Source organism: Dermacentor silvarum, chromosome 6, assembly GCF_013339745.2.
Source record: "Dermacentor silvarum isolate Dsil-2018 chromosome 6, BIME_Dsil_1.4, whole genome shotgun sequence".
Classification (NCBI taxonomy): Eukaryota; Metazoa; Arthropoda; class Arachnida; order Ixodida; family Ixodidae; genus Dermacentor; species Dermacentor silvarum.
In genome coordinates this window covers 110450110-110475106 of record NC_051159.1, presented here as the reverse complement: position 1 = coordinate 110475106, position 24997 = coordinate 110450110, and the positions used below count along the sequence as shown (strand labels likewise).

The 24997-nt window shown below is 47.3% G+C and overlaps 1 protein-coding gene across 4 annotated transcripts in view; it reads left to right on the top strand.

Moving 5' to 3' along the window:
* The first annotated feature begins 4792 nt into the window (after positions 1 to 4792).
* LOC119455845 (glycine receptor subunit alphaZ1-like) overlaps positions 4793 to 24997 on the top strand; it is a 145878-nt gene continuing 125673 nt past the window's right edge. For all 4 annotated transcript variants that reach the window (XM_037717351.2, XM_037717350.2, XM_037717349.2 and 1 more), the window contains exon 1: positions 4793 to 5281. In XM_037717351.2, the coding sequence (XP_037573279.1) occupies positions 5163 to 5281 (119 nt within the window). In that variant the 5' untranslated portion in view covers positions 4793 to 5162. The remainder of the gene's footprint in view (positions 5282 to 24997) is intronic.

Genomic DNA, 24997 nt, shown 5'->3' with positions numbered 1-24997 from the left:
TTAAGGTTGATTAAGATGGATTCGGGTGGATTAAAAAATTAAGGTGGATTAGGGTTTATAATGTGAATTAGGGTGGGTTGGTGCATTAAGGTGGAAAAATGTTCGTTAACGAGGATTAAGGTCGAATACGGTGAATTAAGGAGGATTAGGGTGGAGTAAGGCAGATTAGGGTGAAATAGGGCAGATTACGGTGGATTACGATAGATTATGGTGGATTAGGGAGGAATAAGGCAGATTAAGGTGAATTACAGTAGGCTTTACAAGGCGTTCGCCTTCGCATCTCTTAGGCGATAGCTAAGGACACCTTGGACTTTTGTTTACAGGGATGGCGCCACCATCTATGAGCGGTGAAGCGAAGTACTGCATCGTGACACTACCGAGCGCTGCCAGGGAGCGCTACGGTAGTCACAGTGCAGCGGATGCATGCTGCAACGCGATATAGTCTGGTGTTCGCACTTTCCGCACATGGTTTGCCTTTCGCAGTCGCATTAGCCTGTGGCACCTCGTCGCCTACGGAGCGCAGCTTCAACATGTATCAGCAGTGCTTACACGCCGCCTACTGCTTCGCTTACGATGGCAACAACAAAGAAAATTGCTTCGCTAAACGGCGCAGAAAGGCAATGGCGTCAACGAGTGAATCTCGCTCGCTTCTTCACGCCAGCGGGAAGAATGCCTTCGCGCATTCGCGGCGCACGCTGTGAAATCTGCCACTCGCATATCTAAATGTGAGCGCGTCGCTACTCAAATGGCTTCCCAAGACACTACAGAGTATATATAGGACCGAAATACTCGTACCTTCGCCGAAGAGACTCGGCAGCTACATGCCACTCGCTAACAGGACACCGCACGCCAAGCAAACCTGCAACACGGTCGCCGGCCCGCTAATCGTGCGCCTTTTGCTGCAACGGACTGTGAGTTCACGAAGCAACCATGCAACAGCTTCTGTGAAGATACGTTTCACTTTCGTGTTCTACCGGCTCCTATGAAAGAGGGATCAACCGCAACTTTTTTATACCCTCTTCCCTTTTCCTAATGTTCAAATTTGATTCCAATCGACGTGCACGTATTTATAAAAGCAGCCCTCTTCCTGTTGTGCTCGAGTTACATTGCGTATCGGGGCTGCGTTCCCAGTCCATGTCGAGCATGACTCTCACTCCGCGCAAAGTGTGGCTGCATGCCCTGGGGTGAGTTTATTGGTGTCTGCGTGGGGCTGTCAGTAACACCTGCTCATAGTAGCTTGATTTCGATCGAGTAAACCATGAACCCAGTAAACCACGAACCACGAATATGAGGTGGATACCTCGAGGTCAAACCCCGTGCCCTAGTCATTGTAATCCTCCTGTTCGCGGCACGTTAAATGCCGCTGTCGACGCGGCAACGTCGGCAAAACGCCTCTTTTTATAGAATCCCTCCCCACCCTGATCCCTTTTTCCTAATCTTCAGTTTTGATTCCCATCGATGTGCCCGTATTTATAAAAGCAACCTTTTCCTGTTGTCCTCGAGTTACAGTGCGCATCGGGGCTGCGTTCCCAGTCCATGTCGAGCATACCTCTTACTCCGCGAAAATTGTGGCTGCATGCCCTGGGGTTAGGTTTATTGTGTCTACGTTGGGCTGTCAGCAACATAGCTCATACGCGTAGTAGCTTGATTTCGATCCCACCTGCCAGCTGTCGGTAAATTTTGTTTAATCTTTCGTTTAGCAGAATAGCAACCAAAGTGTCGGTTGTATCGGGCACCAACTGATTTCCTTTGGATTCTGCTTAAACTTTGTTTGGCTTTTATCAAGTTTTGTCGGATTGCATATTTCTTCTCCAGAACTGTTCACTATCAGAGAAAAGTCATTTCATGCTTGGGAGTAAGAGACATTTCTTGACGGACCATTTCTTTTGTAGCGTTAGCTACACTGGCCTAGCCAAGCCCGTTTCGCGCGGCACATCAAGAGCCGTGCTGCGCATGCGCAAGGATCAGTGATGTCACGCGGCTTGCGCACCGGAGCCACCGGAGCCGGCACCTCTCGCGCACTCCGCCGCCGCCGTGCGTGACTCACCGCCGCCGGTCTGCGCATTCCAGAGGAGTGACGTCGTAGCCGTGGTAGACGCACTGGCGCCGGCGCGCGCTCGCTGCGCAGTCGCCGTCTGACACTTCGCTGGAGCCGCTGCGCTTCTGACTGGCGTTTGCCAGTGTGGTATAGCCATGGAGAAGGAGAGCGCAAATGCTGCTCAACAGCGCAGAAGAACGGAGAAGCTTGACTCATCGGATCCCGAAGTAGTTGCCTGGCAATTAGCGGTTGAGCGTAGGAGGAATGAATACATGTGCCACATAATACGTATACCGCGTGTGTGTCATTGGAGCAGCAGTAAGCATGGCAATCGAGCTAATCCTTAACAATCTAGACAACCAGGAAAGCTAAGAATAATGAGCTGAACCTTTGCTAACGCTACGTATATCCTGGCATAGCCGAGCTAAGCCACAGCAACTATTTTTCTTTCTTTTTTTCTTTCTTTCTTTCTTTTTTACGCAGAAGATCACAGGTGACACCACTTGCCTCCCCACTGAGGGTCCGCGTCTACCGCTGCATCTTCGGCTGAAATGAGTGCATCGCCGATTTATTACGGCTATTGTTGTGGTTGTCGTCGTCACTAATATACAGATGGCCCTGGCCTTGCAAAAGTCTTGTCTGCATTGTTTGCGGTCGAGACCTGTAGTGGGCTTTTGTTGCGTTTACCTTTGATAAAAAGGCTCTAAAATGGTCAAATTAATCTGCCGAATGCAGCAGTTACTTTTCTACCTGAAAACCACTATAAAGCTGACTTGTACAATTGCTTCATTCATATTGCAGGTACAGTGGATCGCTTCAGGCATTACTTGCAAAGCAGATTTGTGAGGATTGTGCTACATTTAAGAACACATGCACGAAGTTTAATGCTTAAATTACAAAAATATGCGCACAGTGGCAAGTATACACGATACAGTTTTGATGTGTTTTGGCATTTTGAATGTTTGTTATTGTTTTGACCACTGCTATATTAGAACAACTTGGTTTTTTTTTTCACTGACTCCTATTGTGTTACTTGGTGAATTCCTGCTATTCCTTTTGTTCGCAGACTACAGAGGCTTCAAGAATTTATAGCGATTTCCCTCACTTTCAGGGAATTCGCGCATCAAAGATGTATCGTGATCGACGTACGTAATGTCCCTTAAATTTTCATAGTACACGTAGATGATAGCACTGCCTTTGAAGCTCGTGCCTTGTCCGCTCCCAAAGATAGTATGCCTCAACATTCACAAGTGCCCACAATGAGCACCTATCTCATACCTACACGTCACATGAAATAGCAATATGCTTGAAAAAGTACGGCATGATTTTCAGTTCTGAACTTGTGGCCAACAATTTCTTTAAAATTTTAGATAGAAATGTTACGAGTGTATGGTACTTGAAGAGAGGCAGAGTAAACTTTATTTCGGCAACCTCCGTAGAAGGACTGCTTTATACGCATCGAGTAAACGATGAAGTCATGCCAGTTCTTCTTGACGAGCTAATGAGGTTTAAACAAAATTTGTCTAGTAGCGAGGGAATAGTGGGTGATTGCTAGATGATCAGGTCAGAAATGTTTATTAAATGATGCGGCATGCATTGCCAGAATAAAGGATTATTCATGCAGCATCGCGTGTACTGAAAAGCACATAAATTATGAATACAATGTGGTAAGCAGAAATGATGTCCTGCTTCTGTGACACGGTTATTGTCATGACGTATGCGTGTTATATTTAGTGTGTGTGGGAACACCGCACGCTGGAAGCTAGCGTAATACAAATAGCAAGACCAAGTCTTACCTACATTTTTAGAACTGCTCCAGCTTCATGTTTAATTCAGGTTCTAAATTTGAAGTTTCCTAAATATCTGTAACCATTCAGAATTTCAGCCGTGAAAGTAAGTTTCAATTAATCTTTTTTTAAAGTAATGTCTACAGTACCTTTTTCGAATCGGTTCACCGATTGTTTACCTCACTCTGTCTGAGTACACATTTCGTCAGAGCGCTACAATCAGAAACCTAAGCTCCCTACGCGAGTTTCTGTAGGTCCTTAACTCCTGCTAAGAAGACACAAACAAGACCGCGCTATTCTTCCCTTGCAATCTCGTCCTATCCTGTACAGAAATACCACTCATTAGTCTCTGCCAGACGAGTCGGGTTTCAAGGGTTATAAAGACAAAAGATAGCGTCGGTACCCAATTCAGTTGGATAGGCACCTCCGGCACAAGTTTAGACCCCGACGCACCGAGCCGTTACAATCCGCTTTGTGTTGCACGCGCGTCTTTGTGGGCACGGAATGCAGCGAGCGCGCGGTGTTGGCAAACGAAAGCAGAAGGCAAACTCCGGGCGACTGGTTAGCTCTTGTTTACGCATTCTAACTTGACGGAGACACCACGAGCATGTCGACGCGCCTTCTTCACCACCGTGCTCTTGAACGTTTCCGCGCCTCCAGGCAGCGCAAAGCGTTTAAAGTTCAATGAATACAGCGCAAAAGTAGACACGCCCTCCTTTCCAAGACGATAAATACTAGTTTAATAGGAAAAGTGAAAGTGAGACCGACAGCTTCCCGAGGGAGAGTCAGAACCGCACGCTGAGAGAAAGCGAGTAAAACTGGAGGAGGAGGCGTGCGGGAGGGCGGTGAGGAAGGGGGGGGGGGGGGGGACAACCTTAGTCACGTGACTAAAGCGGCTCTGTCTCACGCGCTCTCTCTACTCGCGCGAGGCTCCCCTCACTTCTCCCTCTCACTCTCGTCGCAGACTCGAGCGCCGGAGTTTCTGGACCCGGCGGCGACGGATGCACGACCGGCACGCGGGCCGGAGTCGAGCGGCAGACGCCACGAAGCACGCACGCCTTTCGACCACGACTCGCGCGTATACGGCGCAGCTGCTGCCTGCCGCGGTACCGGTTATATACAAGCGGCGTGAGTTGCCGCTGCTGCGGCCGCCAGGCAGCTAACAGTCGCGTACACACAGTTGGCCTGTCGTCGGCAAACACGACGCAGGCCGCGAACTTCAAGAGCTGTCTTTCCGCTGCGCCGCATCATCGCTGACGGACAGGCAGCGGCTCCGATCGGACAGCTGCTTCTGATGACACCGGTTCAAGGCGCGGGAGCTGCGTGAACTGCCAGTCATGAGGTGGCAAGACCTCGGGCGGAAGGAATCGAGGTGGCTTCTGCTGGGTTCTTCCTGCCTTGCAGTGCAGCTGCTCTTCGGGGTGCAGCTGCCCACGGTCCAAGCAGTGGAGGCTGGGTGAGTCGTCCAGCAATGATTCCGCAATCGTGGGCGTGATTCCCTCAAGCTGTCAGGAAGCTCCCCTCAGAGGCAAATTAATTACGTTGTTTATGGGAATTAAGCTGCATGTGCGTCACATCCACACGCTGCTAATTTAAAGCCCTTTACCCATGCGCGTGCGGAAGTTGGTACACTGCGTAGTTAAAAATGTCAAGAATAACACTGACTTTATAACGGGTCAGGTCTGTAGCGTTTAAACTTCTTGGAGGCCTACTCGGTATTTATTTCCCTGCATGCCTTTGCTATAAGTCATTCGTTGAAAAGATTCGCAGCACCACGTTCTCTTTGCAGTAAGGCGTTCTTGAAGCTAAGCATACAAAAAAGACATCGCGGCTATTCGCTAGTTGCTCGCCGCCAGTATTTTATTCTTTCAGAACACATTCAATTTACACAACAGCTTACAATATCGACTGTGCGTTCAAGTGGTGCGTAGATAAAGGATAATGCTTATTTCCTAGACTGCAGTTTTGTAGCCGACCCGTTGAAGGGTGCTCAGGTAAGAGAACAGAAATTGTGCTCGCGTGCTTTTTTCCTTCAAGTGTTTACTGTTCTGAAAACGATGTTGAAACCTTTCCTACTGTCTTGGCCGTAGCTTGTAAAGCAAACTGATGGAAATATACAGCGCAACTTTTACGTAGACCGTATGACAGGAAGACACACATACAAGCGCTGATGATGGAAATATAAAGCGCAACTTTTAAGACGCTTCTGTGTGTCTTCCTGTCCTACGGTCTACGTAAAAGTGGCGCTGTAAATTTCCATCATGGATCTGTACCAACTCGCCCAAATGTCTGCTCTTCTGTCAGGGAAAAGGCAAGAGTTCAGTGCAGACACCTGTATACATGCATTGAAAAAAGAAGAAAGAAGAAGCGAGTGGCTGCCGGTCAGCCTTAGAGTGTGTCTTCTGTTTATAGAATACGTTTTTGGCATCTTGTTTTCTAAAGAAAGTGAAAGGCTTTATTTATTCTAAGCAACAGCAATGATTAACTACTGCAAACACTTGAAAAATAATATTGAAACAATTCATGATGTCATAAACATACCACCAAAAAATAAGTTGTTCTCTCAGTAGCTATAAACTGACGTCCAAGAGAAAAATCCTAGCGTTGTCTTGCTGATAGCAATTTGACTATATAGGCAGAAACTACAGCACCGCAGATTCACTCTTTTGGGCGATTTACGTGCATCAGACTGAAAAGATTAATATATAAGTCTGCACATCGTACGAGTGCTTATATTCTAAAAAAGAAAAAAAACACGCGGCGCCTATGGTTTTCATTGTTGTTTAGACTGTTTCAGCCTTGACGAAATTTCACGCCATATTGCCTAAATCTATTTGCGGCGGCGCTGGAGGCGGTTGCTTGCTGTCAACTACAACATATTGCTGCTCTTAAAATGACGAGGCGCTACAGCAACGCTTTGTGTGGACCTATTTGTGTTTTCGATTGCCTGTATCACAAAAAAAGAGACTGAAAATTTTTAATCTTCATAGAGTTTTTACATTACACGCAATTGTGAACAACGGAAAATTGAACACAGATACGTACGTAATTTTGGGGGGGAGCTTAATGTCAGCAAGACTCGATGCATACCTGGATAGTGAAACTAGCCGTGGTCACTCAGTAGTTATGGCGTTCGCCTGCTGCGCACAAAGATCACGAGTTCGGATCCCAGCCGCGGCAGCCACGTTTCGATGCAGGTGGCATGCGGCCGGTGCAGCTTTAGGTGCACGTTAAAGCACTCCAAGTTGTAAAACTTATTCAGGAGCCCTGTATTAGGCCATCTTTAATATCCCCAATGTTGCTCTAGGACGTTAATTCTTATGACTGAATCCATCAATTTGTAAACTTGCTTTTGAACATGAAAAATAATAAAAAAGGTCTGATTTTTATATTCCTGTGTCCCCGTCATGGGACTGATGGGCGGGTCAAGTAATGCCTGCCCTGTGTTTGAGAATAGCCGGTCGTTCACTCACACTTCACAGAGCATATCAAAACTGATAAAATCCTCTTGAGACACCCGCACGATAACAGTGAATGTAGAAGAGAATGCAAAAATTGAAAAGTAAAACGCTACGCTTTGCAGAAAGGAGCGTGCGAGAGTCGGTCCCCGATCGCGTCAGAGAACAAACCGATAAGTGCTCTATCCGAAGGTTCTGACACGCTAATGTTATATTTAGCACGTAGATATTAAACATTGAGCCAGAATATGCATACTGGAATGAAACATGAATGAAAATATGGCACTCAAACGTCAGAATTAGTCGTATAAGCAATATAAACGAAAATATGATAAATAAAAAGAAGGCTGTAGCAAAGCAAAATGATAAAGTACTTTTTGTTTCGTATCTCAACAGAACATTTCCTAGCAGTTGGGAGTAAGGTGAAACAATGTACCTTTAGCTCTAAGCAAACAAAAGACGGCAGCACTTTTGAGAGGTTTCTTCGACTATAAACCAATTTACTGCGATAGCAGCATTCGTTGACAGTGAAGACCGCCATCTTACCTTTAGAGCGAAGCTTTTAAGAGCTCAGTCTCCGATGGTCGTGTCCGCGTGTAGAAAAAAACACTCATTGTCCGTATGCTGTACGTGCTAGTGAAAGCGCGCGAGGTTCACGGGGAGCGAACGCACGGCGGAGAGCAAATGCGACTTCTTCCGTAGTGTGAAAGGCGTGAGGGGATGGGAGGGGAGGTGACGTTAACTGACACACTAATACAACGCGCAAGACAAAGCACGTAACTGAATCGTCACCGAGTCAAATCAGCGCGTACAGCGCGTCGTAATTGCAGCCTCCGCGATCAACTTCAGAAACATTTTCAGAGCTAATTGCGGAGGCCACGCTCCGCTGTGCTGAGTACGGTGAACGCCACCTAGGTGGCGTTGGTAGTGCTTCTTGAGCAAGAAATTGCCAAAGAAAATATCTACGATAATTCTAGGGGAAGCTCTTTGTTGTTTGAAGCCAGGACGGGAGTATTGCGGACTAAGATGTACCGAGTCAAGTACCAAGGTATAGACACATTGTGCTGTGCGTGTGGAGAAGAGGAAACGGCTGAACACCTCATACTTTTCTGTAAGGGGCTTAACCCTACAGTGCAAGGCAACGGGGCTGATTTTTTCAAAGCATTGGGGTTTAGGGACAGTGAAGGCAAAATAGACTTTAAGCGGGTAGAAATAACCAAACAGAGGTTATCTGATTGGTGGATAAAATTAAGGCAGCGGTGAAATTTCACCCACCACAAAGTACAAATTATCTTAATAGTCATGGCTAGGTGGCGTATGTCACCGCCCGATTTAAAGGGTTCAGCCTCATCCATCCGTCCATCCATTCATTCATCCATCCATCCGATGCCAGCGTCCCTTCGAATGCTGGCATAGAGGCGTCGTAGTGCTGAGACCACCGAAGCGTTCACTGTCGGTGCGCGTTAGTGTCATAATGCAGTACTTCTCTTTTCTGCTCGTAGGCGGCGGCACCGCCCCGAGCAAGAGCGCGGGTACACGGAGGAGTGTTAGATATATAAGGCGCGTCTGTGTAGCTCTCTGCAAATGCGTTTGTGGCGCAATGGGTTAAACGCTCGGCGATCTATCGTCGCGGATCGAGAGGTCGTGGGTTCGATTTCCAAATTTTGCATGTTTGTGGAACTTCTTCTTCTGGTTTCTTTCTTTGTATTATGTTCTATGACGTATTTCCGTGACGGAAATACGTGACGGAAATACGTCAGTATTACGTCGTAATATTTCCGTGACGGAAATACGTCAGTGAAGTCTTGGTGGACCCCGGCATAAAACACTTTCGTGTTAAAAAAAAACACTAATTGGCCGTATGCTGTACTTGCTAGTGAAAGCGCGCGAGGTACTCGCGCTTTCACGGGGAGCGAACGCACGGCGGAGAGCAAAGGCGACTTCTTCCGTCGTGTAAAAGACGGTGGAGGGGAGGGGAGGTGACGTTTAGCTGCGGCACCAAATGCGTATATTGCAAGGGGAACTGGCGACTTAATCCCCCACGCGAAAGGAGGAAAGCGGAAGGCAGCGTAGGAGGGCGGCAGTGCGACTTTTGCTCCGCGAGCAATTAACTGCGTACTTGTACTTTGCGCGGCGACGGCGGTCGCGCGCACCGTATCTTGAAAGCGATCTGCAACATGGCTCCTACCTTTGTATGCGCTGTGCTTTCGCCGCTCAGTTTCCGTTGAAGCGATAGACCGCATGAACATTCGCTCACTGCTACTGGTGAGCTTGCTCACGCCAGTGTTTTGACAGCGGCTGTGTGCGGTCATCGAGTGTGATCTATTCACGTTTGCGTGTGCGCGCTGACACCATCTTTGTTAATTCAGTTAGTAAGCGAATGTGTCCAAGTTATATACAGCGGATAAAACTACTATCCTCACTCCGTATAGCTCGCTACTAATTTGCTATCGCAACTGATGCTTCGCCTTTCGGGCGAAACTGCGTGTTTTATTGCGATAGCAATTATATGGACACTCAAAAGCAGATTTCTGCCGTCGGCGTCGCCGTCGCCGTCGCCGTCGCCGTCGCCGTGAGGTTCCGTATGACGTCATTTGGAGATGAAATCGTCGCCGCGCGCCGAACGCTGTATGTGCGAGTGAAAGGGCGCGAGGGGCGCGTCTTTCACGGGGAGTGAACGCACGGCGGAGAACAAACGCGCGTTCTGCGCCGTGCTCGCTTAAGGGCTGCAGAAGTAGGCGTCTCTGTTCTCCTTTACAATCACCATATATGTAGAGCAAACGCGCCTTCTTCAGACGCGCGAGAGGCCATGGGGGAGGGGGAGGGAAGGGAGGCGACGTTTAGCTGCGGCACCAAGTGCCTATTTATATCAGAGGCTCCAGCAACAGTCACCATCGCCGCACGCATTTAGAGCTAACGCGGGCAAAACGCCGATGGCGTCGACAACAGTTCTGCGTGTTGTTGCTACCAAAGCCGCTCACCTTACTTCGTATGACATTGCTGTGTTGCTATCGCATTCATTGCTTCGCCCTTAGGGCGAAACTGTGACATTTTTTTTTGTGTTTGGCACTTTTAATATTTCAGTCTGAGAAGATTTAACATAAAAGGCATGCGCTGCCGGTGTTTTGTTTCATGACGTTTGTTTATGGGCTGTCATTCTCAATATTCTGAGCACCTGTATAAACTTGGACATGTAGCAGCACCAGCAACGCGCAGAACCTGTTGTCGACGGTGGCGGCGTTTTGCCCGCGTACGCACCGAACGCGCGCTGCGTTGGTGACGTGTTTATGAATAACGGGCCAACATTTGCCGTACACCCTATGGCAGTGTACCGTAGCGACCATAAGGCCATGGTCCCTGTGGTCACTAAAAAAATGAAAACGCCGTGTCATATTCATTTCTCATTCTTTAATAGTTCAAATAACCAATTACACTCACATCTTAATAGTCCTAATTGGAAATGCATAATTCCCACCATAGTACAGCTTCGCTGGTCTTCATATCCATGCCAGTGGAAGGGCTGGCAGTTTTATGCTTGCCTGCTTTCTTTTCTTCAAATAATTGCGATCATCCACTATGAAAGCATAAGAAAGGAGCCAGCGGTTACTATGCAACCGCTGGCTCCTTTCTGCAAAGCCTAGCATTTTACTTTTCCTTTTCAAATCTAATGAAAAGGCATGGCTAGAAAAGTAATGAGGTCTTGCCATGACCTCGCTCTCTTACGGTAGTTTGCTAGATTTGACACTTCACATCTGAAATATCTCCCGCTGAAACAATCCACTCGATCTACTGCTTTTGATACATTGGCTTGACAACCAAGTGATGGCGCTCATCTAGAAACATGTTCTTACCTTCGCATACAATTTTTTTCTTCTTAACTCTTCTTTCCTTAAAAGTTTTGGTGCTTTATGTTTGACAACGAACGACATGATCCACCACAGCCGTTAGAAGATGAAAGCAATCCTGTGAACGATTTCACGAATGAGCGGTAACCCAAATAACGACCTTTCGGCAAATCAGCCGCATTGAAGGAATATGCTTCGCGCAGAGAAGTTCTTTTACAAGACGTGGAGTAACCAAAGCTATCTGGGTACTCCTCAGAACGGGTAGCACAAAGAGACGGAAGAATATCTGTAATGTCATCTATGTTCCGTACTGATCGCCAAATGCAAGAAAATTTGTTGGACTCATAATCTCGGTTATGTGTTCTTAAAAAATCGCTCAAAAACTGATGTCCGTCAGCGCTACACAGCAGAAAGTAAAAAAAAAAGACGAAAGTTTGTCAGAAATTTAGGCGGTTTTATTGTAGGCTTTCGCTGGTGCATAATCCGAACACTATAACCATTGAGCCATCACAAAAGTACTGCCTGCTGTACGGGATGCATAGTATTGATGGCTATTGAACAGTTCGTAGCTAATATATGCGTCCTCCTTCAGCATGCCTGATACGAAGCATTCACCCCTGTCACATGATATTCTGCCGTAGTGACAGATCGGGAGCCGGTTAACTAAATTTGCAAACATTCCTTATAGATACCTCATTGTTAGCAGAGGTCGAGGACGTATTTTTATCCCGTTCCTATTCCTTCGTTGTCCCCGCAAAAGTATCAAATCCAATGCACACAACACAAGCCGTCAGTGCGTATTTGGCGTTGTGGAGCACAAACACAGGTAAAGGCGGATGGAATCCTCCAGTTTACAAAGCAATGATCAGGATGCGCATGCACAGTGGGTTCTAATGCGAAAGAAAACATTTAAATGAAATTCAAGCAATAATTATCGCTAAAATGTTGGTAATACATTCACTCTCCGATACCTGCTAAGCAGTCCCCATGTTGGCGAATATTCCTGGTAATACCCTTTGGTTCTTACAAAATAGCATATGAATAAACGGTCTAGAACTGAAATAACGTGTTCTCTTTTATGTATCAGTACGCACCCTGGGTTTACGAGGGAGGTGTTGATCGAACCGAGTCAAGCCCATGAGAGCAAAGTGGTGGTGTCCGTGAAAACTGCCCTGGGCGAAACCCGACGTTCGCAGAATTAGGGGCCCCTCGGTATGCCAGGAAGTACAAATGTAGTGCGCTGATGTTGTTTGTGCTCCGTGGGAACGCTCTGCACCAGTGCTTTCAAGAGCAATCTCAGAGATTAAGTGGCTCTGTTAAAAGCGTTCTAAATATGCGACGCCACTTTTAATTATAAATTTAAACACTTAGAGTGAGCATTTGTCCGCCCCTCTCGCCACTGGTGACTCCGCCGACTTTTTATTAGACCCAAAACAATGATTAGGCTACGTTAGCAGGCGCGATGCGGGCGTTCTTTTCGCAAATTTTAACAATAATTAGACAAGCAGGGCATGGATGTGCAATGCTCGCACGGCAAGGAGTGCGAGGTAATCCGGCTGAAAAAAGTATAAGCAATATTATAAATTCAAAGTTTATTTTTCTCTTATGACGTTGAAGTAGACCTCTTGTGAGGGCATGGACTCGCATATAAAGTGTTCTGAGGCCAGCTCTGGCGTAGAACAGTTTATTTTCGTGTCTCATTACCGAGATGTCGTTGCAGGTATGTCAATAGGTTGACTCCTACATGCTTATACAAAGTACAGTATGGTCAGTCGGCACGGTGACCATGCGCTCTATGGTTCAAGTACGTCGTATTCTACACGTCTCAGACAGCCCAGTGGCGTTTATTTAGTCATCAAGCAGTTGACCAAATATTGATGCCATCGTTTGGTCCTTGAGGTACCTGGCACTTATCCTTCGTAGAAAGGACATTTCGTTCATAATTGTTGTTTTGTTCAGAATGTATCGTACGAAGGCACCACGCTCGACATTTTTTTATTAGTATTCCTGTCTGCGGTTAATCAATCTAGCCCCAGAGTTGTGTCATTTATATACTTGCGCACAATAAAAAGCTCTATGCGTCAGGTTCCTGTTTGCATCCACTAATGTGACTTGGAAAGCGGAACCGTGTGGCTTTCTACACCGCCATATTCTCGCCCTATACAGCTCCCTTTATAGCCACTTACAACGTTAGAACTTGTAGATGGTGGGACCTTACCGCTACCCACTATTCCAAAGCGTTCACCCAACACATCGCTGAAAAATACAAATCAAACATTTAATCACACACATCAGAATAGTAAGAACATCCCACGCTTCGTTCGCTGTGAGCACCCCTTCCCGTCAACAATGTCAACTGGCCCGCAACCGCATACAAAAATTTTAAAAACAATTTCACACCGAGAACAACACAGCGTGCCTATTCCTCTTTCTAGGACAGATGCTGCAAGGCAGCTTCGTCACCTGGCACGCAAATTCTCGTCACCTGGTACGCAAATTTGCAAACAGAGTGGAACACCCCAAATTTAAGGCGTACCAGGGGACACGAATTGAACCCTTTGCTCCAACTTCGACCTCTACCCGGGCATCGCCGACGTGAGACACCGCTTCTATACCGTCTGTGGTTGGGAGTAGCTTTCACGAAGGCGTACACTACTTTGATTGGAATGACCGACAGTGCTGCGAGCGACGTCTGCCACGGCGAAGACAAGATCGAACATTTATTGTACCACTGTCATCAATTTCAGTCGGTAAGGCACTCTCTATCGCATCGCGACGACTGGAGGATCGGCCGTTGACCGTGCAGGTGCTACTTGAAGACCGTCCCCATCGCTCGTCGGCCCACAAAGCTTTGAAAGCACTGTTGCCTTTCGTGAGGACGACTGGCCTATATTCGAACGCCTTTGACTTGCTCGGGCCCTCCACGTGCGTGCGCGAGCTCATCGCGTCTGTCTTCCCCCCCCCCCCCCCTCCTCTCTCTCATCTTTCTATTCCATCTTTCCCGTCGCCCGGAGTAGGGTAGCCAACCAAATGCATTTCCGGTTAACATCCCTGCCTTCTCTCTTTCTCTTTCCTCCTCCTCCTAAAAAAAGCCTTCTTTTTTTTGGTGTGTGCCTTGGTCGTGCCCTTCATCTTCCTCGAGAAAGTATGTCACGTATTCATTGCCTCTCTTTATGTCCAGTTTAAATTCAGCGCGTACATGACGCCGCGACCGCAACTTGAACGGTGACGTACTATCAGGGTAACTGTATTAGTGTCTTTCAGATGTGTCTTTGAGAAATATTAACACTGTTCAACATTTACAATGTTAGCGGCTGTATAGGTAGCAAATAAAAGCACATATTTAAAAGACATGTCCACTCCTCAGGGAATGCCTTTGCATCTGTAGGTCATCTGGAGTCACTTGAAGGGGCGTTGTTACTTGAAAAGAGAGACAGAGAAGTAAGCTAACACATAAAACAATATGGATATCCGACTTATGATAGAAATTACGTCATTGTACCGCATATTGCACCGGAAATACTCGTTTATGAAAGCGATTGTCTCAAGGCCTGTGCTTATCCACGGCGCTGAGCAGCTCTATTTGCCATTCTGTAATCGACGACACCCCGAATGTTTGCAATACAGGGATTTTTTCCTTTATAATAGGCAACTAAAAGCGGTTTTACCTCAAGCCTTTTTCTCTTTTTTTCGCTGTCACAAAGCAAAATTAAGAACATTGCTGCTCAATATTGCAATGGAAATGACGCACATTAAACATCGTAATACCTGCCGTATTATGGTTTTTTAAATCTTTTTTTTGTGTGTGTGGAGAGTGACAGCGCACTAGCTAAAACTTCCGGCTGGTATACGCGCGGGTAAGCTTCTTGTTCTTTTTGTATTACCTGAAAGCCAAAAAAGAAAATGAAAAGCTGGAGAAAAGAAAGGAACGGAATGCGAAATGCCATCTTTCAAGTCTGCCCTGGATTACCGCGCAGAATGAACGCGGCCGTGTTATGAACTCCTTCTGGTCATCCGTAGCTATACCTCAGACTGCCTTACAGGGTAGGCCAAAAGTCATTTCGACGACGGGCTCACGTCAGGACGCGCGCTCTAGTTTTGAGCCGACCGAGTGCTTTCTCGCGAAAGCCGGTTCGCTCCACTCTTGAACCCCGCGTCACTGCTCCTGAATGAATAATGCTTCAGCTAAACTGGGTTCGCGTTCCGTGGTTTCGCACCCGACAGAAAGAGGCGCCAACGAAGGGGACATCCCGGTGTCTGGAGCGCCGTGACCCACTGCGTCATTCCGGAAAAGTCCTGCGGTTCGTACCCCGGCAAAGAAAAGCGCCTGAACCGAAGTGACGACACCTCGCCTGTTGGTTTCGTGTTGTTTATTTCCATTCAAGAGCGTCACTCTTCGAGCCTCCCCCTTTTGCCGAACGCACCCGACAGGAGGCGTAAAGCCTACCTTCGCGCCTGCGTCGACCGCGGTTATTTCTGCCGAGCACCGAAACTTAGTGGAAACACCCTGGCACACGCGTCCGATGCTCTTAGTACGTACAACCTATACGTGGTACCGGAGGACCGCAACACACCACCCTGTCGGCGACAGTATTTTAGACGGCTGGTAGCGCAAGATTTATCGCCCGTCTGGAACGAGAGCACGCGAAGCCTAAAGAGCACTGGCCAAAAAAAAAAAAAGAAAAAGAAAGAAAACAAGAAGGAGGCAGGGAGGAGGAGGGGACGAAACCTGTGAAGTCACGCCGCAGGGTCAAAGCTCAACCGTTACGAATGTGGCCATTACGAAGAGGTAGAGACGAAGCGTGACCGCCTTAAAGGACGCCTTGCTGCTTGCTCAAGACAGCTCAGCTGATCCTTCTTCTTCCAACTACTGCTGGGACAACACATTTTGTTTGTTTGCGTTTGCTGTCGCGGTTTTAAAATATGCTGTGCAACACAAACAACGAGGTTGTGTGAAGATGAATGGCTTCTCAAGTTGCCATCGCTCACGTCGTTTTGATTTTGAGCCTCTCCAACATTTATCGTTCGGTTAACTATCGGCAAAAGTCGGTTCCTCTTATTTTTTGTCGGTAAAGTCGTGTCGCTATTTGCAGTGATATTCAAGCGGCCATATACACTGCTCATAAAAGTGTGCCAAGTTTATACAGCTTATTTTCAAAAGTTACCACATAGACATTCGTGGAATCAGCTGCGTTCGTGGAATCAGCGTGTGTGTGTGTGTGTGTGTGTGTGTGCGTGTGCGCGCGCGCGTGTGTGTGTTGCTGAGGGAGGAGTCATCACATTCACACACTGTTCTTTTAGAGCCCTGTCTTGCAAGTTCATTCATCGCGTCGCAATGACCTTGAGCCGCAGGAGCGCAAGTGTGGCAGGTGTGACGTCACGCCACGTGTCCGCTGCGGAGAGGCGTCGCAGCTGCGCTCGCTCGGAGTCTCGCCGCTGCGGTACCACGTGACTAGGCGAGGGTTTGACGGCTGCTTTGCCGGCGCTTGGTCGCTTAGTCTCGCCATGGATGACGCGCCGGCTGTTCCGTCTGTGCGTGCGCTTCAGCGCAAGCGACAGGCTCGATCCGATCATCCAGTAGATATAGCTAGACGGCAGGCTGCGAAATCTCAAGCAAGGCCAAAGTTGGCTGCTGAAACACCGGAGCAAAGGGAGGCCAGATTAGCTCGTTATCGAGAAGCTTACCAAGCGCGGAAGCGTGCAATAATGAAACACTGTGTGGATAGTCTTTGCAAAACCAAGCCTCTCGCTCGTGATTACTAGGTTTACAAGAGTTAAACCTCAGCCAATTTCTTCTCTCTTTTCATCACCAGGTTCCCACTATCCCACTTCCTTCTTTCTGAGAGGATGGGGTCCTCAAAATAACGAATGTTCCCTTCTCGCGTGTACGATGGGAAACCGGGTGCAATTAGTTAACCTACCCGCCTCGCATTTCTCTTCCTCTCTCTCGCCAGCCGATGAAGTGTTTTTGTTTTACATACTGTTTGCCAAGTCAGCTAGGTCTGTCTTGGCAAACAGTATGTAAAACAACAACATATGCTCTGGCGGTGCCCCGCGTTACACGACGGCGACGATGTCACGTCGACCAAATGGGAGGCTGCCCTAAGCAGCCCCGATCTTGAAGCACAGCTATGGGCTGTCCATCGGGCCCGCGACGCAGCAGAGAGGCTCGGCCTTTCTGTGCCGACGTGGGAGCGGCCCGCTGCGTGCTGACGCGCGTTCCGAGGGACAATAATAAAGTTTTACCATACCATACCATACTGTTTGCCAATACCTCATCATGAGAATGTGCCATATTTCGAGGGCAAGCAGCCAAGGATGATGCTTTTTCTGTCTTCCGCATTTTGACAAACTTGTTTCCCGGAAGGTCATCGCTCTATCGAGGGCACCGTCTTGCGTTCTTCTACCTTGCCATTCACTGCGGCGAGCACCTCCAGGAAAACGAACAGACAATATAATGACAACTTCATTGTCAGAGCTAAGCCATACACGAGAAGTAGCCATGACAGCAACGATGGTTTCGGAATTATGGCTCGTCACGAAAAGAAGCTGCAACACCTGTTTGTTGGAAGAAGATATTCCCGTTGACGGCGTGTAAGAGGGGAAAGCTTAAGGACAAATTCTAGGAGCACGATTCCGTTTCATCTTGGTTCCGAACGCCGGCTGTGTGTTTTGAACGATGGTAGCCCGACTTGTCTCGAGGAATCTACAACATATGGTTGTTAGAAGGGCATGTTGGTATGGTGACATAATACAGCAAGCAGCGCAGCCATATACCGGACAAATAGTGAAAAATATGAATGACACCCGACACCCGTACGGCGCCCACGTCACCCTGCAGCCGTCTGCCACCGTCTGCAGCTGTGCCACCGTCTGCAGCTGTTACCTCGCTGTAGCCCGCTAGGTTCCACATTTGTTTGTACTACAGCGAATAAACCTAGCATGAGGCATGACATGGAGTGGTCTCATTACAGCGTCGACCTGTGCTCTTTTTTTGTGCGTGCGAATGATCGTGGCCCAACCGATCGATTGACCCCTCCAGACAAGTGTGATGTTGACTGTCCGTTCCCTTAATCTTTAGTCCTCTTTTGTGCGTCTTGCCGTATTATGACAAAGAATCTACTTACAGCAGGTGCTTGAGCTTTATCTTTGTGTCACAGAGTCTAAGTTCCAAAGTCCAATAGCTCTTACGTATTTAAAATCATGGCAATGACCATATTCCAGCCTATCTGAGTACAAGGGGCCTCGATGGTTCGCTCTCCCCAGTGACCTCAAGGCAGCTTGAAAGATTGACCGGCAGTCATAATGCCGCGAGGCAGAAGAAGACTGCAGCATTAGGTCGGCACTGATGAAGTGGAGGTAGAGGTTGCTCCTCACCATCTTGGCTGCTGTTACGCATGTGCCACTTGCATTATTTGTAAATATCTGTAAACATCATTCTTTCTGCAACAATAGAAGACATGGTAGCGCAAACAGTGCAGTAGTTTATAACATTCTTAAGGAACACGGATTTTTACTTATACACTGTAAAATGTACAGTGTACGCCGGAGACTTGAGGTGCAGATTGAAACGAAAAATTCATTGATAACCTCAGAGAAAGCAGGCGCATACAAGCGAAAATCCAGCGTTTGCTGAACAAAATTCCAGATCCTTGATGCACGCTTACGCAAATCGTGGGAACTTCGCTAGCCGTTATACTTCTGCGGAGAACTCTGCACGGTTGCGCTTGTTTCTGCTAAAGTCCCTACATTTTCTGCTCTTTTTTAAGAAAGCAAAAAGAAATATCTAGGTACTTTAGTTTCTGCAACGACGCCGCGTCTTGACTGCGCTGGCTTTATATGAAAGCTGTTGAGAGCTTGACATCGCTTGTCATTTTAACACGACAGCGTCAAGGGCCCCCGTGTTGCAGTGCCCCATGTCGACGCCGGTGTCGGCGTCGGCGGCGTCGTCCGCCAGAAAAGTTCATACCGAACCACGGATCCTGAACCACGCAGGCCCTCCGCATGGCGCATAGGCGTTACTGAACTAGTTGATCTTCTCAAAGTAGAAATGCGTCAGGAAATTCGTGAAGTATGACTTACACAAAATCTACAGATATAACGTCAGATTGTAATTTGAATATAGGAGAAAACATAATTCTGTTACGCGGTAACTCAAACACAAACCCCTTTTTGCTCTGCGATGAGTCACGACCTGTAGCATGTGCCTTACGGGGGTATGAGCCATTGTTCTGCCCTGCACTGACGCCGGGATCGACCACCATTGTTTTCTGTCGACGTTATGCCACGAAAAAATCCCCGGATCCTAGTCAAAGACAGCCGCGCTGTCAAAATAAATGGAGCTGGGCGGGGGGCAGATAATGCGTAGATAATGTAATGCGTAGGGCAGATAACTAGGTGCACCATTAGAGTTACAGAATTGATGCCAAGGGAAGGGAAGCTCAGTCTAGGACGGCAGAAAGTTAAGTGGGGTGACGAAGTGAGGTAATTTGCAGACTCAAGTTGGAATCAGCTAGCGCTAGACTATCGTGTTCCATCCACTCTTAAAGGCAAAGCTTAAGCGTCCTCAAAGTTTTTTGTGCAAATGTTGTTTGCGACGCAGTTCCACTGATGTGCGCGATGAAATCCGATGCCTTGTTCCCCCTGTATACAATATATTAACGGTCAGTCACTTGCGTACAGGATGACCCAAAGATATTTATGCGCTGTTGTTTTTGGCGATTTTACCTGGCGTCGCCAAGTTTCTTACCTAAAAATGAAGTTCATTTGCATTGATCATCTTTTCATGTACATCGCAGAAAATCATGGGGACCATCTGTACCGTATATGTTATAGATATGCAGAGCGCTTTCTTACTCGGATTTACACATTTCACTATAACATTCGCTACTGCAAAACATACAATCCCAAGCACTTCGGACATGTCCTGGCTTCCCGCGATGAGCGATAGCTGTAGCAGTCTCCGAGATAGCTCCCATGACATCTGCAGCGATTTTTATTACTGATAAATATCAGGCCGAACCTATCAAGCGATATCACATCACGACTACCACCAGCGTTAGATAGAACCACCATCGCGCTGAGTGAAGATCTCATCTTCTTCGAATCCGGAAATGACTGATCCCCTTGTTGTGCAAGCACCATAAAAAGTAAGGCGAACTTCAGACTATAGATACTGCAATAAAACGAATGACAATAGATAGAGACCCTTCACGGCGTCGTGAGTTCGTGGGCCAAGGCTACAAACGAACTTCATTTTGATATAAAACTGCACACATAATAACAAGGACGAACAGATAGAACGACACACACCACCAGCGCTGAACTTGCAACTGAAAAAGAGGTGGGAGGTGCCTCCTATAAAGGACGCCAAGCGTTCACAATTGTAACCGTTGATACTAAACAACAAATTACCAATGCTGCCTCGTTACGGGCCAGGAACTCAGAAATTGCCGAACAGATGGCAATCGAACTAGCCTTACTTAATGACAAGCGAGACGCCATTTATAGCGACTCGAGGTCTGCCGTTAGAGCATTTGAAAAAGGCGTTATTTATAAGCAGGCCCTCCGGCTCCTCGAGGGTATGGAAATCACACACCACTTAATTTGTTGGTTTCCCGCAGATCAGGGTTAGGTTGAGGGTGCTCCCCCCAATCTCTACGAGTCGGCTCACGGGGCTGCGTACGACCTAACTACTACCGCGTTAGCCCCGGACAGCTTGGAGACGACTCCCCCGAGAATAGGGACACTCCCTCTACCTACACCGAGATTACTAAACACTTCTACCTCGCACGCAGAACTTATTCTCTTCCACATCAGCGGCTCAACAGAGCTCAGGCCCTCACACTTCGGCTTTTGCAAACGAATACGTATCCTTACCCGTTTCTTATACACACGATCTATCGTGATACTTATAGCGACAATTCTTGTCCCTCATGCGGAAAAATAGCCACGTTAGATCACATGCTGTGGCGGTTTGCCCGGTCACACTCTACAGTCGATAACAACTCGGCCAGGTGGGATGCGGCTCTCCGCAGCCCTCTTCTGGCCGACCAACTCTGGGCTGTCCAGCAGAGCCACGATGCGGCCGAGAGGCTTGGCCTTCCGGTCCCTAGGTGGGAGCGGCCGACTGCGTGTTGAGACACGCTCTGCAGGGCCTCAATGACGTTTTTCATACCATACCATATCACCAAGCTCTCGACAACGAACGTGGTATTCTATGATGATGATGATGGTTTATTGACATCGCCTTTGAAACAGGGTGATGACAAATATTCACCTTGCCTGCTTGATTTAATCAGGCCTGCTATACATGCTTTTCATTCTAGCATTTGTCTATACATCTCGTTGATATTTTTTCCTCTTCAAAACTATACCTCAATCTACCTTGTACTAGTATACCTATGTCTGTAGTGGATCCAGTCGTATCAATCTCTTCCCTGCTTTTTTTCTTCTTCCACCAATACTCTAAACATCTCTTCCTATTTCGACTGCTGACCGGTTGATGCTTCCGCCCACTTTAAATCCAAGCGCTTCTGGAACGTGTACGTTACCTACGGGACTCACTCGGTGAATCCCTTCGCTTTGCATCACGATGTGCTGAGTGGTCTCCGGATTTTCGCTGCAGCATACACATGCCTCAACTTGTGTATGCTTCAATGATTGCAGAGTCATTGCGGAATTGTCGGCAACAATAAATGTAGATGAAGTTCTGTCCTCGGCTCCCCAACAATATCCACGTGCGCTGTTGAAAACTCATGCGGCGCAGCAACTTTACTCCCTTGCTTGTTGCACAACACTGTGACAATGGAACACAATTGATTTCGCCAACTCCAGCTTGTTTTCGCTGGACCGTGACCTGCGATTTCGCCTGCCTACCGGACTCCCCGTCGCGAAGCAACTTCATTGTGTTGCTTGTGGTTGGCGCTTATTTATTCCTCATAGGAATTGCCAATAGTACCGCATGCAATTCTTTCAGGTGTGATGCGCCTACGAGGCTCCCTCTGGGCCGCTTGTCCGTGCATCGTTGGTCAACGTCATGATCGGCACACTGGCCTCCGTCGCTTGTACCACCAATCGCTCTCGCTAGAGCCTAAACATTGGTTGAGGAGCTCTTGTACACACAAGGTCACTGAAGCACTAAAGCACTTTTCGGACGTAACTGGACTACTGTTTGTAACTTCGCGAATGAAGCGCTTTCTGCTGGTGGGTGCTGTTCTTTTTTGGAATTTCACTTTTCAGCGATCAAAACAACGACGCACTGGGAGGAGAGGAGTTGTGCGCTTCACGTCAAGGTTGTCCTCTCCCCGGCTCCCTCTCCGCTCGCACGCCTGTGCATCTCCATACTTTAACTGGAATGTCATCAAAGTACTTAAACAAACAATGGCGTAGGCAAATATTTCGCTGGAACAAATGCAGCAGTACATCGTACAAGGGAAAATTCAAACGACTGCGTGTTTAGAGAAGCCATAAATAAGGAAACTTCCAGGAGGCGAAATCTTGCCATGACGATCAAAGGTCAGAGCAGTGCCGAACAGCACGGTGCGCCCACGTTGCATATTGACGTGGCATATTCACCAGTCACCGCGTATGTTTTGATCATGCACAATGCAACGTATAGCTGCTGCCTGTTCTCAAAATGCCACTCTACTGTTTAAGTGGTCGCCTCTCTTATGTTTTCATCATACTGTTACGGGGATAACGTTTATTTAGGGAGTATTGCTATATACAAGGTTTAGACAAGCAGCGGCGACGGATGCAAGGCTGTCGCGCGCCTCTGGCTACTTCGTCGCCGTCATCTTCGTCCGAACGACAGTAGCAGCCGCTTCACTGTCTCGTGGCAATATCTAGCACTGATTATCTGCAAAACCAGAAAATGGCATGTCACAAGTACGAGAAAAGTCCAATTTAGGTCTGTTTTATACTCTGGCAGCTGTGTAAGAAAGGAAACGCCCAATAAACATTAAAGTTGAAACATTCTGTTGCCATTTTAAGCCTGGTCCTATAACTTTGAAAGGGCCTGCAGAACCTTGTATTTGTGCAGAGCTAATTGCAAAAAGTGCCAATAAAATTGGAGCACGCAGCTGAACTTATGCCACAAGTCCCTAAAAATACTAGTAACTGCACTATTCTCAAGCTTTTTGTATTCTTTTTATTTGATGCTAACTTTTTTCTGTTCTGTAGTAACTGTTACCCCCTACTCACTGCCCTTCAATGGGCCTGTAAGCTATTGTAAATAAATAAATAAATTATTAATACATAAATTATTAAATGAATAATTAACTGGAAGCCTACCCTGAATTAGAATTTTGGCTGTCTTTCTTCTCACATTTGGTTCTCCCGATGATGTCATGTCGTGCCGGAAACCATGGCACTGCGTCGAAACCGCGACACTAATTGGTCGTGCCAAGGTGCCCGAGCCCGCTTACTTGCAAGACCAAACAAACACAGACGGTGCATTATTTTTTTGATCTAATCAACACAGTCTCATTATGTTAACTGTTAATTTGCCTCAGTGAAAAAAATCCCTGCGGTGTGGCGGTAGAATCAGAAACACCCCGCCCCCTCTGTCACGCCAACATAAGTAGTTTTTTCGAGTACATTGCCGTGACCTCTTTAAGTAGCTGGAGAGAAAGCAATTAACTCTTTCTTCGCTACGGGTAGTTTCGCGTCCGAGGTAATTAGGGCAACTCATCAATGTGTTTGGGAACATTGTATTTCTTCTCGTTCGGCTCGAGCAAGAAGAATGAGTGGTTGGACGTATGTTTCCTCTGGGAGTTTCCGCGGCGCGAAGTTGATTTAATCATGTCCTGGCAAACGTTGCTTTTGGCACCAATTCAAGTAGTCATTGAAGTCACAAGGGAACGTTGCCAGCTGGCTTTTTTATTATTCGTGACCCACGCAGCTGTGGTACTGGGGACTCAACTCGTGCGTTCCAATTGTCTTTGTCGATAAGTGGGCTGTCTGCACCGAACAAGCTTTCGCGTGTAGTTTGCTTGGTGACGTGCATTAAGAAAGTTGATAGAAGGCTCGCAGCAAATTGAAACAAAATAATACTCTTTAAATGATTTGACAGGTACGAGCTGGTTGAAGAATTGAAACACGCAGTTTCTCCAGCGGCGCGCCGGAAAAACACACGCATCAACGCCTATACAGTATGGATTGAAAGCAGCTTTAGCTGCTGTGTCACTTACGCACACTCATTTATATACACCCTGTTCTATGCGATGTCGGTGGCAAGAGCAACGCGCCTTTCAAATGTATCCCTAAAGGAGAAAGAGCCGAAGTTTGATGGAAATGGTAATAAACCGGGTGATTTGGAATTAACCTTGTTTAAAAAAAACAAGGCTACGGAAGTGAATGCAACAACATTGAACTAAAGACAACGTTGGAGATGCAGGGTCCAACTCTGACTGGTACGCACGCGCCTGGTGTTGGTGATGCCTCCGTGCGCAGTTAAAAATTGGGTTTCCAGGTCTCGCGAGTGCGTTTCCTCGCTTTTCGATGCGTGCGAGGCGCGATCGCAATACGTAGAGCCAACCGTGTTTTCGCCTGCGCTTTATACTGTCTGTGTCACGATACGATTGAGATTCTTTTCGAGCGCTATACCAACCATGAGCTTGAGAAATTTGCTCTCGCTTAGGGAAGTCAAGGTGAAGACGGGAATTCAATCCAGCAGAAAAGGCTAGTTCGAAGTGTTCATGCTTGAGCCCATTATTGCAATTATTTAAATATCACAGGTCGCGTATGTGTTGTTTAAGTTTGAATTTGTTTTGTGTAGTTATGTAGTTATGTGTTCTTTCATGCATAGTTATGTGTGGATATGTCATCCATCTTGTATGCAAAAAAAAAAAAACGCAACTCATGTGC